This window comes from Bos indicus x Bos taurus, chromosome 16 (assembly GCF_003369695.1).
Source record: "Bos indicus x Bos taurus breed Angus x Brahman F1 hybrid chromosome 16, Bos_hybrid_MaternalHap_v2.0, whole genome shotgun sequence".
Taxonomy (NCBI): domain Eukaryota; kingdom Metazoa; phylum Chordata; class Mammalia; order Artiodactyla; family Bovidae; genus Bos; species Bos indicus x Bos taurus.
Genome location: NC_040091.1, coordinates 66453896 through 66475953, shown reverse-complemented (window position 1 = coordinate 66475953; position 22058 = coordinate 66453896). Strand labels below are relative to the sequence as shown.

At 37.9% G+C, this 22058-nt stretch overlaps 1 protein-coding gene across 4 annotated transcripts in view; it reads right to left on the bottom strand.

The window, feature by feature from the left end:
• HMCN1 (hemicentin 1) overlaps positions 1-22058 on the bottom strand; it is a 537282-nt gene that overhangs the window by 42619 nt on the left and 472605 nt on the right. For 3 of the 4 annotated variants that reach the window (XM_027565583.1, XM_027565584.1, XM_027565585.1), the window contains 11 exons: positions 21834-21915; positions 17044-17313; positions 16299-16469; positions 15993-16163; positions 7480-7650; positions 6918-7088; positions 5757-5927; positions 5416-5586; positions 2182-2331; positions 1751-1888; positions 313-434 (listed from right to left, as the gene is read on the bottom strand). In XM_027565583.1, the coding sequence (XP_027421384.1) occupies positions 313-434; positions 1751-1888; positions 2182-2331; positions 5416-5586; positions 5757-5927; positions 6918-7088; positions 7480-7650; positions 15993-16163; positions 16299-16469; positions 17044-17313; positions 21834-21915 (1788 nt within the window). Of the gene's footprint in view, positions 1-312; positions 435-1750; positions 1889-2181; positions 2332-5415; positions 5587-5756; positions 5928-6901; positions 7089-7479; positions 7651-15992; positions 16164-16298; positions 16470-17043; positions 17314-21833; positions 21916-22058 lie in introns of those variants that run through there. The other variant, XM_027565586.1, reaches the window with a different exon arrangement.

Here is a 22058-nt window from a genome sequence, read left to right as displayed (position 1 = left end):
TATAAAATCTTTTATGTAAGACTTACTATTCTCTTTGTCTACAGAAAGTTAAATGGCTTAAATCAACATAGCTCTGATCTTAGTCCTGATAAGCATCGTCATAAAACTACTAAAAGCTTATAAAGACTCCTCCTTAAAAATTTTTAGACAAAGACCACATAGCCATTTCTACCCTTAGTGGTTTAGAGATTTACTCTCCAAAGTGAACAAGGGGAAACTATACAAGTTTTCTGTGCTTCTTTAATGATCTTTGACTCTGACTCTTACCATTTCTCCAATAAACAGTGAAGGCAAGTTACCCTAACGTTTTACCTTTACGGTGACTTCGGCAGGTGACTGTAGCTGCAGGACATAGCCACTCACGATGATATCTACCAGCAGAGCACCATCAGAATCCAAGCCCCGGGCAACGTGAGTCATCCGCAAGATTTCTCCTAGGAATTAAAATTTATTCATTTCAACAGCAGATGTATTACATATACGTGTGTGTGTATGTATATATACAGATACACTTCCCAGTAGTAAAAAATCCACCTGCCAATGCAGGAGGTGCAGGTTCGATCCCTGGGTCAGGAAGATACCCTGGAGAAGGAAATGACAACCCACTCCAGTATTCTTGCCTGGAAAACTCCATGGACGGAGGAGCCTGGCGGGCTACAGTCCATGGGGTCACAAAGAGCCGGATACAACTGAGCATGCACACATGCATATATGTGTGTGTGTTTATAAAATATGGTTTGTGTAAGCACATTACAGACTTATTTTTATACCAGTTCAGCTATGTTATTGTACTTCAAACTTGATTAAACACAAATCATAAGAGAAAATAGCACTTAGCCCCCAAATTAAACTTAATTAAATTGATTTTAAAATTCCTTTTTTTACATTTTTTACAAAAATTTCACCTGATTACACCTATAATTAGGTGAAGGAATCCACACTGTCAACTGACAAGCAATAGCAAGGCAGTTCTACAGAAATGGACGGATTGCCTGTGAGAAGGGGACAGACAGCGCGACCAGGAAGACTGGTCACGAGTCTGAGCCACAAGTCTGGCTCCAGCGCTTTGTTCTTTCTGGTGCTTTTAGAAACAGCAAAGGGGCATCTTAGGAAGTGGATTGCCATACAAAGACCCACACGTCTTGTGGGCTGATTAAAGCTATGGTTTTCGTCAGCCCCGCTACCTTAAAGATCACTGCTGCAAAGGCGGACCACCTTCAAAGATACTTCATATGAAGGTCTTTAAAAAGTCATCTGCCCTTGGAAAAGACCATGAATTGCTAATCCATATGCATTAAGGCTAGGGATAAAGTGAAAAGTCTTTAGATTTGCTTGTTTATATTTCCAATTTTTTGATTAAAGAATCCCTATCAGATATCATAACTGAATCTCTGGTTCAAAGACAAAAACCTTTAATTAATAGCTATGACTCAGCTTCCTGCTCTGCTTGGCCTTCAAAACCCTCTCTAAGGAATTAAAGAGAACAGATACAGGAAAGATGAAGGGAAAAAAACTTTTAGGTTATAAAAATCACTATAGTATCTGAAAACATATGGCCTCTTATAGAGCCATGTCAGTAAAAGTTTATAGGAAAATATAAACTAGCTTTTATGTCATTTATGATAAGACGGCAACAAAACTTTGAAATTATCCTCTGTGGGAACATATAATGTATTTTTCTAAACTTCCAACTTTTACAGCGATCATATTTTTAAATAGCAATAGGATATTAAGTTCAGTTGATACGAACCAGTTGCAAATTCCACTTGGGTTTCTCTCTTGAAAACTGCATTGGTGAGGGTAAAGCCATTGACTGCTTCTCCTATTTCTTTTGCTGTTGTCCAATAAATGGGATTTAGAATAGAAACTATCTTTCTCATTGCTGGACCTAGAGAAAAAAGGGGTAAATAAGATGTCAAAGCAAAATATTTACAGCCCATTGTTGTGAGCCATTACTCACAGCAAGTTATTCAAAGGGATGAATTCTAAATATACTTGAATAACACCAAAAATATCAGTTTTTAAAAAGAGTTTACCATTGGGATAAAACTAAGGACTATTACACTGCTCATTTAGTAGTAGCATCCCTAGAAATTTTAAGTGGAAATAATAGATGAAGAAGAATAATGTATGTTTTTAAAAAGAGGCTTATTGACAACTTTTATCAGCAAAGAGACCTACCGAGACTGCGAGGTACATTGGTAATTTTGGCATGTATTATTCTAGTATCAGAGTTTGGGCTATCTGTGACCGTGGCGTTAAGGAAAGCAATTCCAAATTCAACATCATTAATGCTTCCAATAACACTTCCTCTGGCTCGCTGGGGCCCACCTATTGCGGGAAGAAAAAAACATTCTTGGAAAGGAAACAATTTCATCAACATTACATCGGAGAAAAGAAAGCCAGTATTCAAAGATGCTCCAAATCTTCTCCCAAACATTTAAAATATCATATGACATCTGAATTTCAGAGTGAAATAAATAAGCTTTCAAAACATTCTACTCCCATGTAACACTCATCATCCTGCATAAATCTAGGATCCTTCCAATCTATGTACATCATAGTATTATTTCACAATCCAAAGAATACATTCAGTGCCTAGTCCCAAAGCCAAAATAAAGTACATGTTTGGTGATGGTGATGAAATGTTGATAATAATGAGGGTTTATTGAGCATGTCATGTACTATAGGAAGCACATAATATATTTTAACTCATTCTAGAAAAATTCTATAAGGTAAGTTTAAATAGCCACAGTTTAAATAAATAGCCAGAGTTTGCAGACTAGGAAAATAAAGTTCAGAGCATTCAAGTGATTGTCCCATGATTACTTAATTAGGAAGCAGCAGAACAAAACTCATATTCTTTATTTTTTAATTTATTTATTGGGGTACAGTTGCTTTACAATGTGTTGGTTTCTGCTGTACAACAAAGGGAATCATTTATATGTATACATATAGCTCCTCCATCTTGAGCCTCCCTCCCACTCCACCTTTCTAAGTCAGCACAGAGCACCGAGCTGAGCTCCCTGTGTGTCTGAAAGAGAAAAACAAGTTACCATCTATTGATGTGTAAATGTGGGATCTAGAAAAATGGTTCAGAAAACCCATATTCTTTTATCCATTGCCTCCTTCATGAGAGCACAGAAGGAAGGAGGTATCAGCAACAAAACCGCTCCAAAGCCTTGTGACTGGTCACTTACTTGAATATAGTTGGAAGCAATCATAAGGTGTTTCAGATAGTGTTGTCATGTATTATACACTGGGGCTTCCCTGATGACTCAGTGGTAAAGAATCTGCCTGCCAATGCAGGAGATGTGGGTTTGATCCCAGGTTGGGAAGATCCCCTGAAGAAGGACATGGCAACCCACTCCAGTATTCTTGCCTGGAGAATCCCACAGACGGAGGCGCCTGGCAGGCTACAGTCCATAGGGTTGCGAAAGAGTCGGGCATGACTTAGCAACTAAACAACAAATTATATACTGGGGAGAAATACAGTTGTATTCAATCTGAGAAAAGTCAGTAAGTGTTTCATCATTTTATTTTGCATTATTTTAATAGTGAGAGAAACAGTTTTTTCACATTGATTCACCCTTCATGTTCATCTGTTAGTCAAGTATTGAAGATACAATGGTAAGAAAGATAAAAAAAGACATGAAGCTTGCTTTCATAGCACTTATATCTAAACAGGGGAGATAATAATTAGAATTCTACAAATAGATGTGAAATGCACTAATGTGTAAGATATCTTACTCAGGGAAGTCTGAGAAAGAGGTAAAAATAGACTAGGGATGGGAAGATGAGTTGCTTAGGTCTTAGCTAAGATGAGGACTGAGCATATATACAAGTCAAGGAAGGCAGAGAAAGGCTTTCTGGGTAGAAGACACAGCACACATCGCCCTTTTAGGAGAGATGGTGGCTTGTCACATCTGAGAAGCTAAGAGTAGAGAGTTATGGGAACCATGCAGCAAGATGACGCAAGAAAGTACATAGTATAGGACCTGGCTGGCTCCTTAGTGATCCTACTATCATCTCGCTGTGCTTAGGACTAATTTCCTTAGTTCTCAAGGTCAGCACTAACGAGTGGCCTCCCATTTTGACCTTGATTCTCTAGTTTCATTAGAGACTTGAATCCCAATGTTCAATAGATGTCTCCTTGTTCTGTCTACCCAGTTGGGATCCTTCAAACTCTCTATCAGATCCTGTAATCCAAATTATTTGCCTATTTGGACTTCTTCTGTCACTGGGTCCCTGGTATCATGAGAGACTGAGCTACAAAATGTCTCAACTGAAATGAGACCTGTCACTGTCCCTACATGTTAAGAGTCTCAACATCGTTGGTGATCAGCGCCATGCTGAGGAAACGCATTAAGCAACTAAGTGAGGGATGCTTGCTCTTTCAGCCTGCTTACATCCTATACATCTGTTCTTGTAACTCCTTTCTGTCCCTCTGTCAAATGGGCCTTGTTGATTTTCAGCGATATTTAATTCCCAAAGCAACCTTAAAGCTTTGGAATGTCCAATGGTATGCCCATATTTCAACAGTGTGAAAATGTTCTTTTTGGTCCGGTTCTTTGAGATGAATACCCTTAATATTTTCCACAGTTTCTTGGGACTCCAGTCAACTCTGAGGTCCATGAGTTCTAGAATGCCAACTCTGTTCCTTCTGAATTGTTGTATCTCAATTATCTAGCCATATTGCATGACTTGAATGATAGTAGTTGAAACCCCCCCTAATCTTTTCCCTTAAACTGAGTTTTCCCTATTTTACTGTCTATACTCATGTTCTCTATATTTCAGTCTGTGAAAGAACAGCCTCCAATTGTGTATTTGTATTAGCTATTCAGTTTCTGCCCCACCCTCATTTTTCTGCCTGGAATCTCAGACTGGTTTGCCCACTCTTCCTTGCCCTTTTTAGTCCTCAAGCCCAGGACTACTATTTACAGCTGGGAGAAGACCATATCCTTTTATAAAAGGAGCCTAGAAGGAAGCAGGTAGAGACTAATATCCAGCATGAGCTTTGGCACAGAGCTGCATCAATGAGGGGGAAAAAGTGCCGTTTTCCTAATTCTTCCATCCAGTTGTTGTCATTGTTTAGTTTCTATGTTGTGTCCAGCTCTTTGCAACCCCATGGACTGTAGCCCATGAGGCTCCTCTCTCCATGGGATTTCCCAGGCAAGAATACTGGAGTGGGCTGCCATTTCCTTCTCCAGGGAATCTTCCCAACCCACGGATCAAACCTATGTTCCTGCTTGACAGGTGAATTCTTTACCACTGAGCCACCTGGGAAGCCCCTTTCACCCAGAGTTGGCACTATTTTGTAATCTGAGGGCTCAGAGTGACACCACTTATTTTTATTTTTTAATTCACAGAAAGTCTGTAAATGTGGTCCTGCCAAAGTCGAATGTAGTTGCTTACCTGGACATACTTGTATATTACATCTGGATACCTGAGTAGCATCGCCTGGGCAGGGGCGACCACTTTTAGATGGTATTGGATTGTTGCACAGCCGTTCTCGTGTCTTTTCACCTCCTCCACAAGAGGTGGAGCACCAGCTCCAACTATGCCAGTTTCCCCAACTTCCATCCACTGTGAACAAGAACGAGACGGTCAATATTAACAAATGCGTTATAAAGTCTACCCCCAGGGTGCCTCTGCCTAAATGAATTTCATTTCAAGACCTGAAATGATGGGGCTGCTACAAGGAGCACTGAATGAAAGGCTTTACTCGTTCTACTGCCAGGGGTTGGGAAGCTCACCAGGACACATGTCCGTGTTGCATCTCTGGATCTGGGAGTCTGGGCCCCCACAAGCTCTTCCTCCATTGGAGGGACGAGGGTTATCACATGTGCGGTACCGCCGCATCTGCCCCCCATTACATGTCCGGCTGCATATTCCCCAGCCACTCCAAGGACTCCAGTTACCATGAGCTACAACACAGAACCATTGGAGAAGTGGTAAACAATGACATTCATCCAAAGAGTACAGAAAGACTCTATCCAGGAAGTGAAAAGAAACACCCAGATCTATAAATAGGCATCTTCCAAAGACAGGTGGTTTGACTGGAAACTGAGTATACATTGCAGTGACTGTACAATTCCATTTAACCTGCATAACCAAGGCTGAGTGCCAAAGCACTGATGCTTTTGAATTGTGGTGCTGGAGAAGACTTAGGAGAGTCCCTTGGACTGCATGATCAAACCAGTCAATCCTAAAGGAAATCCTGAATATTCACTAGAAGGACTGCTGCTGAAGCTCCAATACTTTGGTCGAAGAGCTGACTCCCTGGAAAAGACCCTGATGCTGCAAAAGAGTGAAGGCAAAAGGAGAAAGGGGAGGCAGAGAGTAAGATGGTTAGGTAGCATCATTGACTCAATGGACATGAATCTGAGCAAACTCCAGGAGACAGCAGAGGACCGAGGAGCCTGGCATGCTGCAGTCCAAGAGGTCGCAAAGAGTCGGACACAGCTTAGCGACTGAACCACAACAAAAAGAGTTTTCCAGGAGCTGGAGGATAGGAATGAGAAGAGGTCTCTGAGGAGTCAAGCTGTGACATTCAGGACACAGTGAACTAAAATGCTGCTAGGGTCCTCACTTCTAGCTTGGGTGACTAAATTAAGGCAGAGAGGCACCTGCTTGCTTCTGTTAAGGAAGCATCACCAGTTAGTGTGGAAGGATGCCCTAGTCCTTGCACTCTGAAGCTGGTCCTATAAAGGACATGAAATAGGATGTAACCTCTGCCCATATAAATCAGTGGGGTCTGTGGTGTTATATAGACACAACAGCAACCACACAACATTTTGATATTCTAAACCAGTGGTAGACAAATCAAGTAACAGACTGTTGTAATTTTAAGGACTTAACGGCCATAATGAAACTTTAAGAAAGTATAATGTTGACTCACTATTTCCAACACTCACTTGGACAAGAGTCACTATTACAAAAATCGCTCTGGACATCACTCCCTTCACATTTGTTGCCTCCATACTGGGGAGCAGGATCAGAGCAGTCCCTTGTTCTCTGCCTGGCGCCACCTCCACAGGATACAGAGCAGGCACTCCAACTGGTCCAGGTGGCCCACTTGCCATCAACTGGGTTAAAGAAAAACATATGTGCTCTGTTACTACTTAGAGATGATCAAGTTAAACCCTGCACATTGATAGGTTGAGTGATGATCTTATTGATACTGATTCTTTATTTTTAAGTTTTTATTTTGTGTTGGAGTATAGCCAGCCGATCAACAATGTTGTGACAGTTTCAGGTGGACAGCAAAGGGACTCAGCCATACATATGCATGCATCCATTCTCATCCAGGCTGCCACACCACTGAGCAGAGTTCCCTGTGCTATGCAGTAGGACCGTGTTGGTTATCCACTTTAAATATAGCAGTGTGTACATTTGACATTGATTCTTGATGACACACTCCCTAGATAAGACGTAGAGGTTAAATTATTGAGGGTACAAACACTGTATTTATCTTACTTGGACAGTGTCTTTCATTGCAAACTTGAATCTGTGTTTCTGCTCCATCACAGTAGGACCCAGCGAATGATGGTGGTGGGTTATTGCACAGTCTTGCTCTTGTTTGGGTACCTTTCCCACAACTTACGCTGCATGTCCCCCAAGGCTGCCAGGTACTCCATGCTCCATGAACTACAAACAGCCCAAGACAGAGTTTCAAGTCACAGAACCACGTTTGTTATAAAAAAATTATACAAATAAATAACTCGTAATGAGTTAAATTAGCCCAGAATCTAAAATAACTGAAATTGAACCAAAGCAAACATAACAAACGATCTTCTTCCCTTCCCCCTCTGGTTAGATTTTCATGAGAATTAGTGTCTATAGGGAAATTGAGAAGGCTACCTGATGCCAAAATAAATGCTTAAAATTATCCAAAGGGGCTCTTTTATTAAAATTAAATGTAATCAAACTACTATATGTAAATAAAGTCTGAGCTTATAAGCCCTAAGTATTTTCTGGGGAAAGTGGAAGGAACCAGAAGCTAAGCTGTATAACAAATCTCGATGCAGTTATGGAGAACCAGTTGTCTCCATAATAACTTGGACCCCACACTGCAAGGCCACATCTTCAAACCTGATTCAGCTTCACATTTAAAAATGTACTTGGACCTTTCAACAGCATGATGATTTGCACAGTTGTAACTCTTTGAAAATTTTCCCCATTACATAATGTTCATGAATTAAAAGTTCTAAATAACACACTCACCTGCTTCCTAAACAACAGAAAAAACTGACCAGTAGTTTCCAAGAAATAAGAGTAAGGCCTTCCTTTTAGTAACTAACATATTACACCATCTGACCACAAGACTGGAACAACCTGTTTCCTTCCAGGTGTAGGGGCTGAGAAGAAACATTATGGTTTCTCTTATGTATAAGTCAGTATCAGGTCATATTTTTGTCAAAAGGTATTTTCTAGATGTGGGGCTCAAAAAGTTGTTGCTGTGGTCACCAGGTTTAACCAAGATAGGAACCATAGGGCTTTAAGTTCCTGTCTAAATAGTCTCTTAACACAACCTGTAAGTTGAAAAACAAGGAATGGAATTATCATTTGTTTTCTTTGTTTAGAAAATATTTTAAAACACATCTTGAATTTTCTTCTAATTAACTGTTGTCTAATTGAATTGACTACATATTCTTGTATTTTGTAGACACAAGAAACACAGTTACAAATTTATTTCAGCTGACAAGAATCTTCACTAAAAATTATTTGACTAAACATAAAAGGGAAAGAAAGCCTTTCATTAAATGGCAAGTACTACTCAAGACTACTACTTTATTAATTAAGATCACTGATGTTCATAGTTATTAATATGGATATGGCATTTCAAAATTCTATTCCAACTGTTTTAATATATTCTATGTTTTAATATGTTCTATGTATTATAAAAAGCCTTATGATACATGCATTTTTTTGGAGGATTACAACTGGGTGACATTTATTAATTTCTTATCTCTGTAGATTTTATTATGGAGCTTCCCTGGTGACTCAGATGGTAAAGAATCTGCCTGCAATGCAAGAGACCTGGGTTTGATCCTTATGTGGGATCCCCTGGAGAAGGGAATGGCTACCCACTCCAGTGTTCTTGCCTGGAGAATTCCATGGGTAGAGGAGCCTGGTGGGCTACAGTTTCTATGACATATGGATAGAGGTTTTCAGCTGAAGATCCTTTTAATTTTTTAAGTCAATACAGAAAACCTAAACCAAAATTGAATTTCATGGCATGAAACATGGCAGAATTGAAATGTTTCTTTTATGTGAATGGAAGGATAGCAAGAATGATAATATAAACCAGAGAAGGTGTAACATTTCATGTTATCTAAAGAATACAAAAGACAACAGCTATGGAGGAATTAGAACATTATGAAAAGTAAAACAGATGAATTTGTTATTACACTGCATTGCAGTTCTGATTCTGGAAAGGCAGGAGAGCAGAGACTCTAGAGCAGATACCCTGTGCCTGAATAACCACTCTGGCCTTACTAGCTGTGAGATCCTAGACAAGTTACTTAGCTTCTGGGTGTCTAGTTTCCTCATGTGCTCTATGTGGATAAGAAAAGAATCTACCTTACTAGGATGGGTGTAAAAAATAATGAGTTGATAGATGAAAAGTGTTTGAATATCACCTAAGTGTGAGCCCTATGTTAGTACTGCTATTCTTTACTCAAAGTTCTCAATGCTTTCCAAATGACACTTCCAAAAAAGCTCAGTCTTTCAGAAATCCAACAATATATCTTTAATGACTGTCAAATGGCAGCAGGATAGTCTACCCCAGAAGATATCAGCCTTTTTTAGAGGGAAGACAAAATAGGCCTAAAATAGCAATTTGTACCAGAAAGTAGAAGTGTTCATAGAATCATGGGGACAGGTCAAGAGGACACTGAAGATAGCCTCAAGGGATCTCCACCAACCAAGTCTAGGACAATTTGTGCATCACAATAAATGATGACAGTTGTGCATTATAAATCACTGAAGGAAAGGGTATTTGAGTTCTTACTGATATAACTCAAAAAAAAAAAAGGGAGAGAAAAGTTTTTTCCTACAATGGAAAGCCAATAATAGATGTAGGAGATATGATTGAGTTAGAAATAAAATGTCTTGTAAGATCATAGCAATAACTGATGTAAAGCAAAAATAAATCATAAATAGATGCTAAAACTGGTAAAAGACTGATAAGAAACAAGATGTTTATGAAGTCTTAGAAGTTTCCCTACAAAATGCTTATTAATTACAAAGGTAAATATAGTAACTACACACTGGAAAACACCACGTTAAAGTGAACAAAGTTAACATCACCAGTTTAAGATGTCACGTGATATGATGTACTGAGGACACAAAATCTTTTCTATGATATGTCTGCCAGAATGCAAAATCTGAATCTAATCATGAAAAAATATCAGACACACCTAAACAGAAAATTCTTACAAAATGACTAGCATACAGACTTAAAAAATAGCAAGGCCGTAAAAAGTAGCTAAGAAATTGTTCCAAGTGAAAGGGACTAAGGAAACATGACACATAAATGCATGTGTGGAATGGGAAAAAGTTTATGAAGCATGTATGACTGGGAAAAATCAGAAATGACAGATCCAGCAGGCAGAAAAATAATAAGAAAATGATTGAACTCAAGAACAGCAATCAACTAGATACAGTTGACGTCTATAGACTAGTTCATCTGAGAACAGCAGAATTTACATTGTTCTCAGGCTCACATGGCACATTCATCAAGGTGGACCACATTCTGAGCCATAAAATATACTTTAACAAATTTTAAAAAATAGAAATTATATGATGTCTGCTCTCAGACCACAGTGGAATCAAGCTAGAAATCAATAATAGATAGATGCAAAATCCCCAAATATGTGGAGATTAAATAACACACTACTAAATAATACAATTGCAAAGAAGAAATCTTGAGATATTAAAAATATTTTGAATTAAATGCAAATGAAAATGCAACTTATCAAAATTTGTGGGATACAGCAAAAGTAGTGCTTAGAGGGAAATTCATAGTATTGAATGCATGTATTAGAAAAGATCTAAAATAAATCATCTACATTTCCACCTTAGGAAACTAAAAAAGAGAAAATGAAATCTAAAGAAAGAAGAAAAGAAAAAAAAAAAAGAAATAGAATTAGAGCAGAGATTAGTGAAACTGAACATAGGAAATCAATAGATAATAATCAGTGAAACCCAAAGCTGATTCTTTGAAAAGATCAGTAAAATCAGTAAGATTCTAGCCAGGCTATTCAAGAGAAAAAGAATACAAATTATTAATATCAGAAATAAAAGAGGAGGCATCTCTATAGATCCTATGGGTATTAAAAATATTAAAAGGAATATTAATAGAGTTTGAACAACTCTATGTCTGCCAGTTTGACAACCTAGATGGAATGGACCAACTCCTTGAAAGACACAATTTGCCAAAAATCACACAAGAAAAAAGTTTGAATAGTTCTATATCTATTAAAGAAATGTAATCACTAAACATCCATAACAGAAAACACAGTACCAGATGGGTTTACTGTTGAATTTTACCAAACATATGTGGGAAAAAATGTACCAGATACCAATTCTCTACATTTTCTTTCAGAGGACAGAGCAGAGAGACTACTTCCTAACTCTTTCTATGAGGCCAGCATCACCCTAATGGTAAAACCAGACAAAGACATTACAAAAAAAGGTAAGTACAGGCCAATATCTCTCATGAACATAGATGTAAAAAGTCTCAAAAATCTTATCAAGTTGAATCCAACAATGTATTAAAAGAAAACCTCTTCTGTCCCTAAGATGCTGACATACCCCCTGGATGAAAAAGACCATCTTAGGCTATCTGCCCATTTTGCAGTGGTATATGCAAAATGGGCAGTCTCTTGATCCACTGTGGGGAAGTAGCCCAAGCTGGCTTTCAGAGCAGTATCCTTCTCCTGGACTCCCTGAGTTCAGAGGTGAGCCTGATAAATGTTTAACAGCCAGCTCTCTGGGAGTAGGAAGGAAACTCTGATTTATAGCATCTATAGTTTTTATGATACAAAACACTCCCACCATGGTCAGTATCTCCCTATTAATGTGATGTCATGAAACTCCCAGTGGGAAGAGACACACGCTCTCAGAGGCTGGACCCAGAACACCACTGACAATATGCATAACAGCAGCTAAGTTCAGTCGGTGTAGGGGCTGAGAGATAACCAAAGAAAGTCCAAAAATCAGTAAGCCAACAGAACAGCGAGCAAGACTGCAGTAAGCCAATAGTTACTCAATAAAAACAAAAAAGAGACACCTTGAGTTTTGTTTTAGGACATGTACAAATATCTATATAATGAAAAGCTAAATGATATCATAGCTGATAAACTGTACAAAGATTAATCAGGTATTTCTGGTTTGATATGTTATAATTAGCTTTCTAATTTTTCAAGATTAAAATAATTTTGGCTTTTTTATTTTAAGATTTCATAAGAATATTTAATTTTTATAACAATAGAAATCCTGAGCTGCAAATTAAGATACCCAAGATCTAAGTGAATAGCTTTAGGAATCAGATCAACTTGGGTACAAATCCTTAATTCACTTTTTAGTAGTTATATAACCTCAGTAAATTATCATATATTTTCTCATATCAAATATTTTATCATATAGTTTCCTGAATTTGTGCAATAGAATGCAATACCCAAAGCAGAGGGTAACTATCTCATTTTTGTCAACATCCCTTTTATAGACCATCTCAGTAAAGTATCTCTTCCAGGTATGTTCTACCACTTCAACTCTTGGATTTGTTCTATACGCTTATCAGTATGTGAATGATATTCTAATTCTAGCAGTTAGATACCATTCTAATTCTAGCAGTTAGAACAGTGCCTTGAATACAGACTGAGTGCTCAATAAATATCTGTTGGATTAATGAGTGATTTAAGGAATGAATTAATGAATCAACAGCCACTCTTCCATTCCATAGGATTTCTTTCAGGCTGTCAAACAAGGAGCCCTGCCTCTCTTGATCCACTGTGGGGAAGTAGCCCAAGCTGGCTTTCAGAGCAGTATCCTTCTCCTGGACTCCCTGAGTTCAGAGGTGAGCCTGGGACCCACAAAATCAAGCAGGGTTCCTTCCCAGAGGCTGATACAAATTCTGAGAGAGAGGAACTCTTTTGCTCTGAGGCCTTAGATTCTAAGGTCCTTGTAGGCCAGGTACCACCAGTCATTTTTTCCCACACGGATAGAGTCTAATGAAGAATAAAGCCAAAGAAAGGAAAGCAGAGAAGAGAGATGGAAAACACTCTGGTACAAACATTAGCCAAATTCTTGGATTCAATCATACCTGAAAACAGAATTTTCTATGGAAGCTTAGTATTTAAGCTTGGTCTATTTAGATGGTCTAAATAGATGGTCTGTTTATTTACATTTAATTTCTGTTACCTTAATCTGAAAAAGCCCTAATATACCACACCTAGTATAGTCACTCTGAGAATCTTTGCCCCAAAGAGGTTTTCCTCCAACTAACTGGCTATGGGGCAATTTTGCTGTGAAAGATAAAATAACTGGTTGACATGTTTCAACTAGTTGGCAGTGGTTTCATTTCTCCACTGACTCAGTGTTCCCATTTTTATATTATATACATCTTAGGTCTCATTAAGATCTATAGAGTGATGAGCAGATGTGATGGTCTTAGAAAAGTCGATGACTATGTATACTGACTTGAGAGAAAATACAGAGATAAGAAAACTTACTGGAAGTGTGAAATAAGAGTATAAAGTCATGGAGAAGGAAATGGCAACCCACTCCAGTATTCTTGCCTGGAAAAGTCCATGGACAGAGGAGCCTGGCAGGCTGTAGTCCATGGGGTTACATGACTGAGCATGTGTGCATGAGGGTGGAGGGTGATGGGTTGGTAGCAATAAACTGGTAGAACTTAAAAAAAAAAAAAGTATAAAGTCGGATTGCATACCATACTAAAGTGATGACATATGAGTTTGTAAATCCTTCGGTGAGCACAATCATCCCTCCCACCTGTCAAAAGCAAAGGTTTACCAAGCTATGGTGAATATAAAAGGGTGATGAGTAATTCATAGAATAGGGGCTTCCCTGGTGCCTCACACAGTAAAGAATCTGCCTGCAATACAGAAAACCCTGTATTCAATCCCTGGGTCAGGAAGATCCCCTGGAGAAGGGAATAGGTACACACTCCAGTATTCTTGCCTGGACAATTCCATGGACAGAGCAGCCTGACAGGCTACAGTTCATAGGGTTGCAAAGAGTCAGGCATGACTGAGTGACTAACTATAATTCATAACAGTCTTTAGGAGCATTAATTATTCCAGTATCATTTTTAGCTAATTTAGGTAATACAGATTGCTTTCTAATGCTGTCTTTATCAAATTTATCACACAATATTAGAAGTTGCAGGCAAACACATCAAGCTCTTCTTATATCCCTGCAAAAGGAAAAGGTTATGTGTTTCCCAATGAATATGTTTCTAGAAAATGGTAACATAATGTAGCCAGAATTGTAGTATTTGAGACAGAATCTGACTTAGAGAATTTGGTGAAATATAAGGACTGAGAATGGGATGGAACATTTAACTGTGGTCCAGATATGTATGATCAGCTATACATGTTACATATATTGATAAGAAATAGCAGTATCCCTCCTCTGTTCATTTTACTCTCAGGGGACAGCTGAAAAGACTTAACAGCAGATTTTTTTTTACATCTGTAAGAATTTATATCCAACATGAGATTCTGAGGGTTTCCCTAGTGGCTCAAACCGTAAAGAATCTGCCTGCAATGTGGGAGACCCGGCTTCAATCCTTGGGTTGGGAAGATCCTCTGGAGAAGGAAATGGAAACCTACTCCAGTATTCTTGCCTGGGAAATCCCATGGACAGAGGAGCCTGGTGGGCTACAGTCCATGGGGTCACAAAGAGTCGGACATGACTAAGTGGCTAACACACTAAGATCCTGAATCATTGATGATAAACTTTGAGAAAGGAAGTAACTTTGTTTTCCAAGATATACCCCAATATGACTATGTGCATGCAAGCTCAGTCATGTCTGACTCTGCAACCCTATGAACAGTAGCCCACTAGGCTCTTCTGTCCATGGGATTTCCCTGGCAAGAACACTGGAGTGGGTTGCCATTTCCTTCTCCAGGGGAGCGTCCTGATCCAGGGATCAAACTCAAGTTTCATGCATCTCCTGCATTGCATGTAGATTCTTTACCACTTGAACCATTGGGAAGCAATACAACTATAACATGAATTTACACACATTTGGAATATATTCAAGTATTTTCTAAAGTATTTTCATTTTTAATTTTTCACAACAAATTGTTTAAAAACTTTGGTTTTAATTTTTCATCTTAATTATATCCTTTTAGATGTACCTTTATTTTCATTAATTTATCTTTTACAGCAAAATTGTCTTATGGTCTATTTAGTTGTGTGGCAGTACTGCTTGCTTGGCAGCAGAGATTCTTATAGTGAAGACACCTAGAACCTAAACACCTAAAATACCTATGTTGTTTCACAAAGTCAAAAATGACATGTAGATAAGGTCCTAAGCATGGTTCCTAGCACATGACATTTATTGAGTGAATGTAGCTAATGCTATTTTCTCCTTGCCAGCTGTGTATTTCTGGGCAGGTCTTTAACCTCTCTAGGCTTCATTTTTCTCATCTGAAAATGAATGACTGGATGAGCTGTTATCTAAGGTCTTCAACATCTCTAAAATTCTATTAATTTGATTGCATTTAAATGATTAAAAAATATACCACAGTTTGGAACTCTTTCTCATGTTCAGTTAAATCAGGTACTTGAATTAACACTGATTTAATGCCACACCTCCATGAGACAGAAGTGAAACACAGAGAATGTGTTCAAAGGTTGAAGCCATAACATCTCTTTCCAATAAAGAAGAAAAGATAATTATAACTCCTTTGTATGGGTCAAAAAGATGCAAGCTTTGCCCATCTCTAGGTTCTCACCTGGGCAAGGCCGAATGTTGCACATGATGATTTCCACGGCAGTCCCTTCACACGGCCGCCCACCGTGTTGAGCTGATGGATTATTGCAAGTTCTGGTCCTGGTTCGGTTGCCGCGTCCACAGCTCCTCGTGCATTCTTCCCAGGGACTCCATTCTGACCAGTTCCCGTCCACTATCCAAAGGCGACACGTTAACACGATCAGAGACATTTCAGTAGAAAGAACTTATACTGAGACAAGCCAGACTTGGGGGACAGAAGAGGGTACCTACTGAACCACGTGCCTGTCTGTTGAATAAAGAGGTGTACCTGGACATGGCTTCTGGTGACAGTTTTGCATTTCTGAATCTGATCCCTGGCAAGGCTTCCCCCCGTTGGCTGGAGAGGGGTTGTTGCACAGACGACTCCTCTTCTGGATCCCCTTTCCACAGGTGGCACTGCAGGGTCTCCAGGCCGACCACTGGGAAAAGCCACCGGGCACTGCAAATAAAACACCGTACTTGGTCTCCGTTATTGTAAACACCAACACTGTAAGTCAGATCTCATGGAAGATATGCACTGGGTCTAGCGCTGAACCTAGAAAGGCTGAGACATTGTTTATGGAAGCTCTTCTTCCGTGTAAAATTAAAACCGAAGCATCCAAGAAGAACTGAGCGGTTAACTAGAGTTTCTTCCTGGTTCCAGTCCTGACTCATTTGGGCATGGCTGTTGAAAGAGTGAGCGATGAAGACATTTATATGCTGTTTACCTTTTGGAAATAAATCATTCTTTGAAGCAAAACTATCCACTGATTTTTGAGAATAATTTTAACCAAGTTTTAAAAACAAAATTCCATTTGGGATTTTGAATTATTAACTTGGTATTCTGCAGCTCTCATCTGTACTGTTTTTAATCTCATCAGTTTGTAATGTGATTTTTGTCCTATCCCTATAATCTAGAAGTATCTTAAGGGTACAAGAGCTGTGGTCTAAGATGCTTAATGATTTTTATTGTTTAGATTGCCCCAGGTACTGTTTAATAAGAATATATCAGGGTAAACGAATATCACACTCACCCTGGACTATGACAGGCACTCTCACAAGGACAGAACCCATCAAGTTTCGAGCAACGCATTCATACTCAGACGTATCTTCTTTCTGAGCAGCAGCAATATGTAATGAGTTATTGGACAACACATTAATTCTCTCATCCCAGAGGATAGAGTGCCCTTGACGGGACCATGTAATGGTTGGACGAGGCTCTCCAGTTGCTTGACAATTCAAGATGACTTTGCTGCCAGCATTAATAATAGTTTCTACTGGTTCAAGAGTGATAATAGGAGGACCTGTGGAGAAAAGCATATGTTTCTTAGTTTTTGTGGAATTATATTTATTACATTGTGAGTCATATTATATAATAACATTATTTAGAAAAAAATTACACTGATTTTTTTTTTGATACAATGTAGGTTGTAATTGCCATTGACAGAATGTTTTATTTAGTAAACGTTAAAAATGTTAAATCCCTAAGCAGTCTAGCCTAGAGCATGGGCTCTGCAGTTGTGCTTTTCTGGATTCACATTCTGCCTCTGCTCTTTACTATCTTTTTGAATCACTGTGTCCTTAAAAATGGTGCCTAGTTCAGAGGATCTTGACTCAACTAAGATGATGCAAGCACAGATCTTCAACAAAAGACAAGACAATATTGATAGTACTACTGTTCTTATTGTTTTTGTTATTGTTTTTGTCTGTGTTTTACCTGGTGAACATTCAATTCTCTTCTTTACATCATTTTTTGAGGTAAAGAGTCATTATTAAGTTATTCTTTCATCACTTATTATCATTCTCAATATATACATATATTGAGAATTTATTTCTTGCCAGGCATTGTGCACAGATACAGTATCTAGTTTCAAGGGATTTGGAGTCTATTTATAAGACAGACAAGTAACCAATTATTGAGCTGTAATATACATATAAAATTTAGTACATAATAGATAAATGTGTGGTAACATGAGAGCATAAACCATAGTGACTCAATACATCAAACAAAAGTATGTCTCTGGAAATGAAGAGGTAAAGGAAGACATTCAAGAATTATTAAAGTAGGAGTTATAGGAGTTAGCCATTCAATAGTATAGCATAAAGGGAGGAATTGATGACTACAGGGTTTTTTTGTATCTTTGGGTAAATTCAGTAGAATATATGAGAAAGAAGAGATTTATTAGGAAGGAATAAGGAATGATGATTTGCATCCATTTAGAAATGCTGAGCTTGAGATATCTGTAGGACAGTCAAGTGGAGATGTCTAGATATTCATATCTCAAGCTTAGAATAGAGAGGTAAGACTGCTTTAGGAGTGAGTCTAAAATGAGAGGGAGAGATCCAACGATAGAAACTATTGCAACATTATTAGGTAATAAATGGACAGAAAATGAGCCTGTAAATGATATTCAGAGCTGATCACTGAGGAAGGAAGAAATTCAGGAGAAAATGGTATCCTAGCAACCAAAGTGTGTTTCAAGGAGGAGCGAGAGGTCCACAGTATCTATAGTGGATGACAGCTGTTCAAATGAAGTTATTGGAAAGATAAAAGGAACTATAAAATATAAAAAGTTGGTGGCATATTTATACTGGTCTACAATGTCAACAAAGAGAATATGAAGGACTGCATGGAGAAGAAGCTTGAACTGGATTTTTTTTTTTTTTTTAATGAGTAAGATTATATATAGGAGAGGGCTTTCCTGGTGGCTCAGACAGTAAAGCGTCTGCCTCCAATGCAGGAGACCCGGGTTCGTTTCCTGGGTCGGGAAGATACCCTGGAGAGGGAAATGGCAATCCACTCCAGCACTCTTGCCTGGAAAATCCCATGGACAGAGGAGCATGATAGGCTACAGTCCATGGGGTCGCAAAGAGTCGGACATGACTGAGCGACTTCACTTCACTTCACATATATAGGAGAAAGGAACTGCCGTGGAGAGAAGCAAACGGTATAGAGATAGTTAGCTCTGAAAGGTGATTCAGCCTGGACAGCAGGAGCATGCAGGTGTTAAACATTTGGTTAAAATCTTTAAAGGGTTTACGTTTGAATAGGTGAGAATAGGGGAGTGTGTTTTTTCTTGATAGAGTATTCTAGGATGACAGCAGTGTTTTTAGTGAGACTGAATGGAGAAAGGATTGGCTCAACAAAAAGTAAGGCATATGAGAGAATTCAGGGTGGTGGCAGCATATTACAGACCAGGTGTATCTGGAAGGACAGAACACAAAACAAAAACAGAAGTAAAATATGTTTCATGGTAATACTACTATGACAGTATTTTATGTAAAAGCATCACTGACATGTTGTCTTTTACAAAAGGAATTATTTCACATGAGGTTTGAATCTTTCAGTGTTATTAACGTATTATTCATATATATGTCCGCATCCTCCTCAAATTGTGTTCTTACTTGATGTTTATATTAAACTGGCTCTAAGAACACCCGTCCAGTTTCAGATTACATTATGTATTCAATAAACTGTTGTTGAATAAAGTAAATGGCTCAATTAGTCATGCAACACACTAAATAAGAACATTGAATAAATAAGCCTATTCATATTATTATGGTGAAAAAAGTGTTAAATAAAACTAAGACTCTTAATTTAGATTCCATATTTGAACATTTCCAATGGCACATAGTCTATAAATTTATTTAACAATAAATCCCATATGTAAAAAAATTTAAAAAGGAAAAGAAAAAATTCCCTATGTACATCTTTCAGTCATACAATAATTTGTTAAATATGAGCATTTTATCTAAATGAAGACATTCCTTATGGTACTTTAATCTTAAACATTGTATTTTTTACTTTTTTATATCCCTCATTTATTACAATGAATTTATTGTCAGTATATGTAGATGAGCTAATCTAATGCAGTTTTTCTTAAACTTGGCCAGTGAATTACTCTTCCTGGGGAGATTAATTGTGAGATGCTCTACGTACATTCACCCAAGAAAGCCATGAAACCCTGCGGGGGGCGGGGGGCGGCGTTTCATGAGAATAACATTTTTGGGGGGGAAATTTAGAATATTATATCCTCCTCTAATTGAGTTAAATTCACATGTACATGCTAACATTTCTGGAAATATCTGCAGTAAAGAAAACTGGTGCACCTAAGCAGAGCTCGGCATATAGTAGGTACTCATATATACATATTTAATAAATGAAAACTTTGTTTAATCTATTTTTCTCAGAATTATTCAATCATGCCACTCTACTTTTCTCCTAATGATATCCATAAAGTTATTATTTGGTACATTTGTATTTTAATAAAACACTATCTTAGACACAAAAACAAGCTTATGAATAATATATTCTATTGTATATAATGTATATAATATTCTATTGTACAGATTAGAATTTTATCCTATTAGAATAACATTCACAATAGAATATTATTCTATTGAATATTATTCAGCCGCGAAAAGGAGGGAATCCTGCCATCTGTGACAACATGGAAGGCATTATGTTACGAGAAATACGCCAGACAAGAGGCAGATAGTTGCGTGCTGTTACTTACATGTAGAATCTTAAACAGTCAGGAACAGAGAACAGACTGGGGGTGGCCAGGGCTGAAGGGTGGGGATGTGGGCAGATACTGGTCAAAACATACAGACTTTCCATCATAAAAATGAGTAACTTTTTTTTTTTTTTTAAATGAGTAACTTTTGAGAATCTAATGTACAGTATGATGACTCCAGTTAGTCACACTGTATTCTATACTTGCAACTTGCTGAGTAGATCTTAAATATTTTCACCAAAAATCCCACAAAAAACAAACCAAAAAAAAATAATGTGTGAGGTGATGAATATGTTAATTAACTTGATTGTGGTAATCATTTTACAGTGTATTCAATATATGTATATCAAATCATCACACTGTACACTTCACGTTTTTTCACCATGCCACATGGCATGTAGGATCTTAGTTTCCTGACTTGGTATTGAACCGGCACCCCCCACAGTAGAAGCGCAGGGTCTTAACCATTGGACCATCAGGGAAGTTCTATACTGTATGCTTTAAATATACATAGTTTTATTTGTCAATTATAGCTCACTAAGGCTGCAGGGGGGACCACTGTCTTCAATATCTATTAAATATCTATTCAGCATTTCAGAGAATATATAGAAATAGAGAAATATCTATTCAAGTTTTAGAGAATAGTAGTTTGGTAAACAGCTGTTAGTAAATGCTGGTCTACAGCATCTCTTAATTGTGAATAAAAAATGTAAATTCATTCCATTAAATACTGAGCCTATTCACAAAATAAACTGATTTCTCAGGTCAGCCCCTGAAGTGGTTCTGGGGACTGTCCACTGAGCTTGGAGTCTTTCATGCTTTTCAAATTACCAAAACCTATCTTCTGATTGTTTATACTGAGGACCTTCATCACAACCGTGCTCATCCTGCCAAGAACACACAGATACTTCACAACAGATTGACAGCAATTGATCCAGAGAACTCTTGAGTTCATTTACATTAGTCTTTAACACCTAGTTTTAAAGTGCCATAAAATGACATCTTTGTAAGCTCCTTACAAGACTGGTAGGGAGCTATAAAAAGGGTATTTGACTGAATATATTGCAAACAACAACAAAAGCTCTGATACCAAACCACTGCAAATTTGAACTGCATATGTTAGGTAAAATAGACAAAAATACCTGTGCAAAGTTGTATCAGTCTTCTGGTTGATAACAATTGCTGTATCAGCAGCAGCAAACTAAATTAGACTCTGAAAGCTACCATTATTGTATTTGCTAGAAAGTTAAATGAACAATTATATGGACATTTCTTCAATCAAGTGTTTAAGTAATTAAGCAGCTTACTCTGCAAAGTCAGACTCATGCTGCGTTCCACCACCCCAGCTTCGTTGGTAGCTACACATGTATAATCACCAGCATCTTCATTCTATGGAAATAAGCAGTGTTTTATAAAAATAGGAGCCTACTGAGCAGTGAAAAATCAGTTTTTTTTCACCATGAGCTTGTTTATGCAATTGTGTTTATGAAAAGGTATTTTAATAGAAATAGGAAAACTTACATATATTTAAC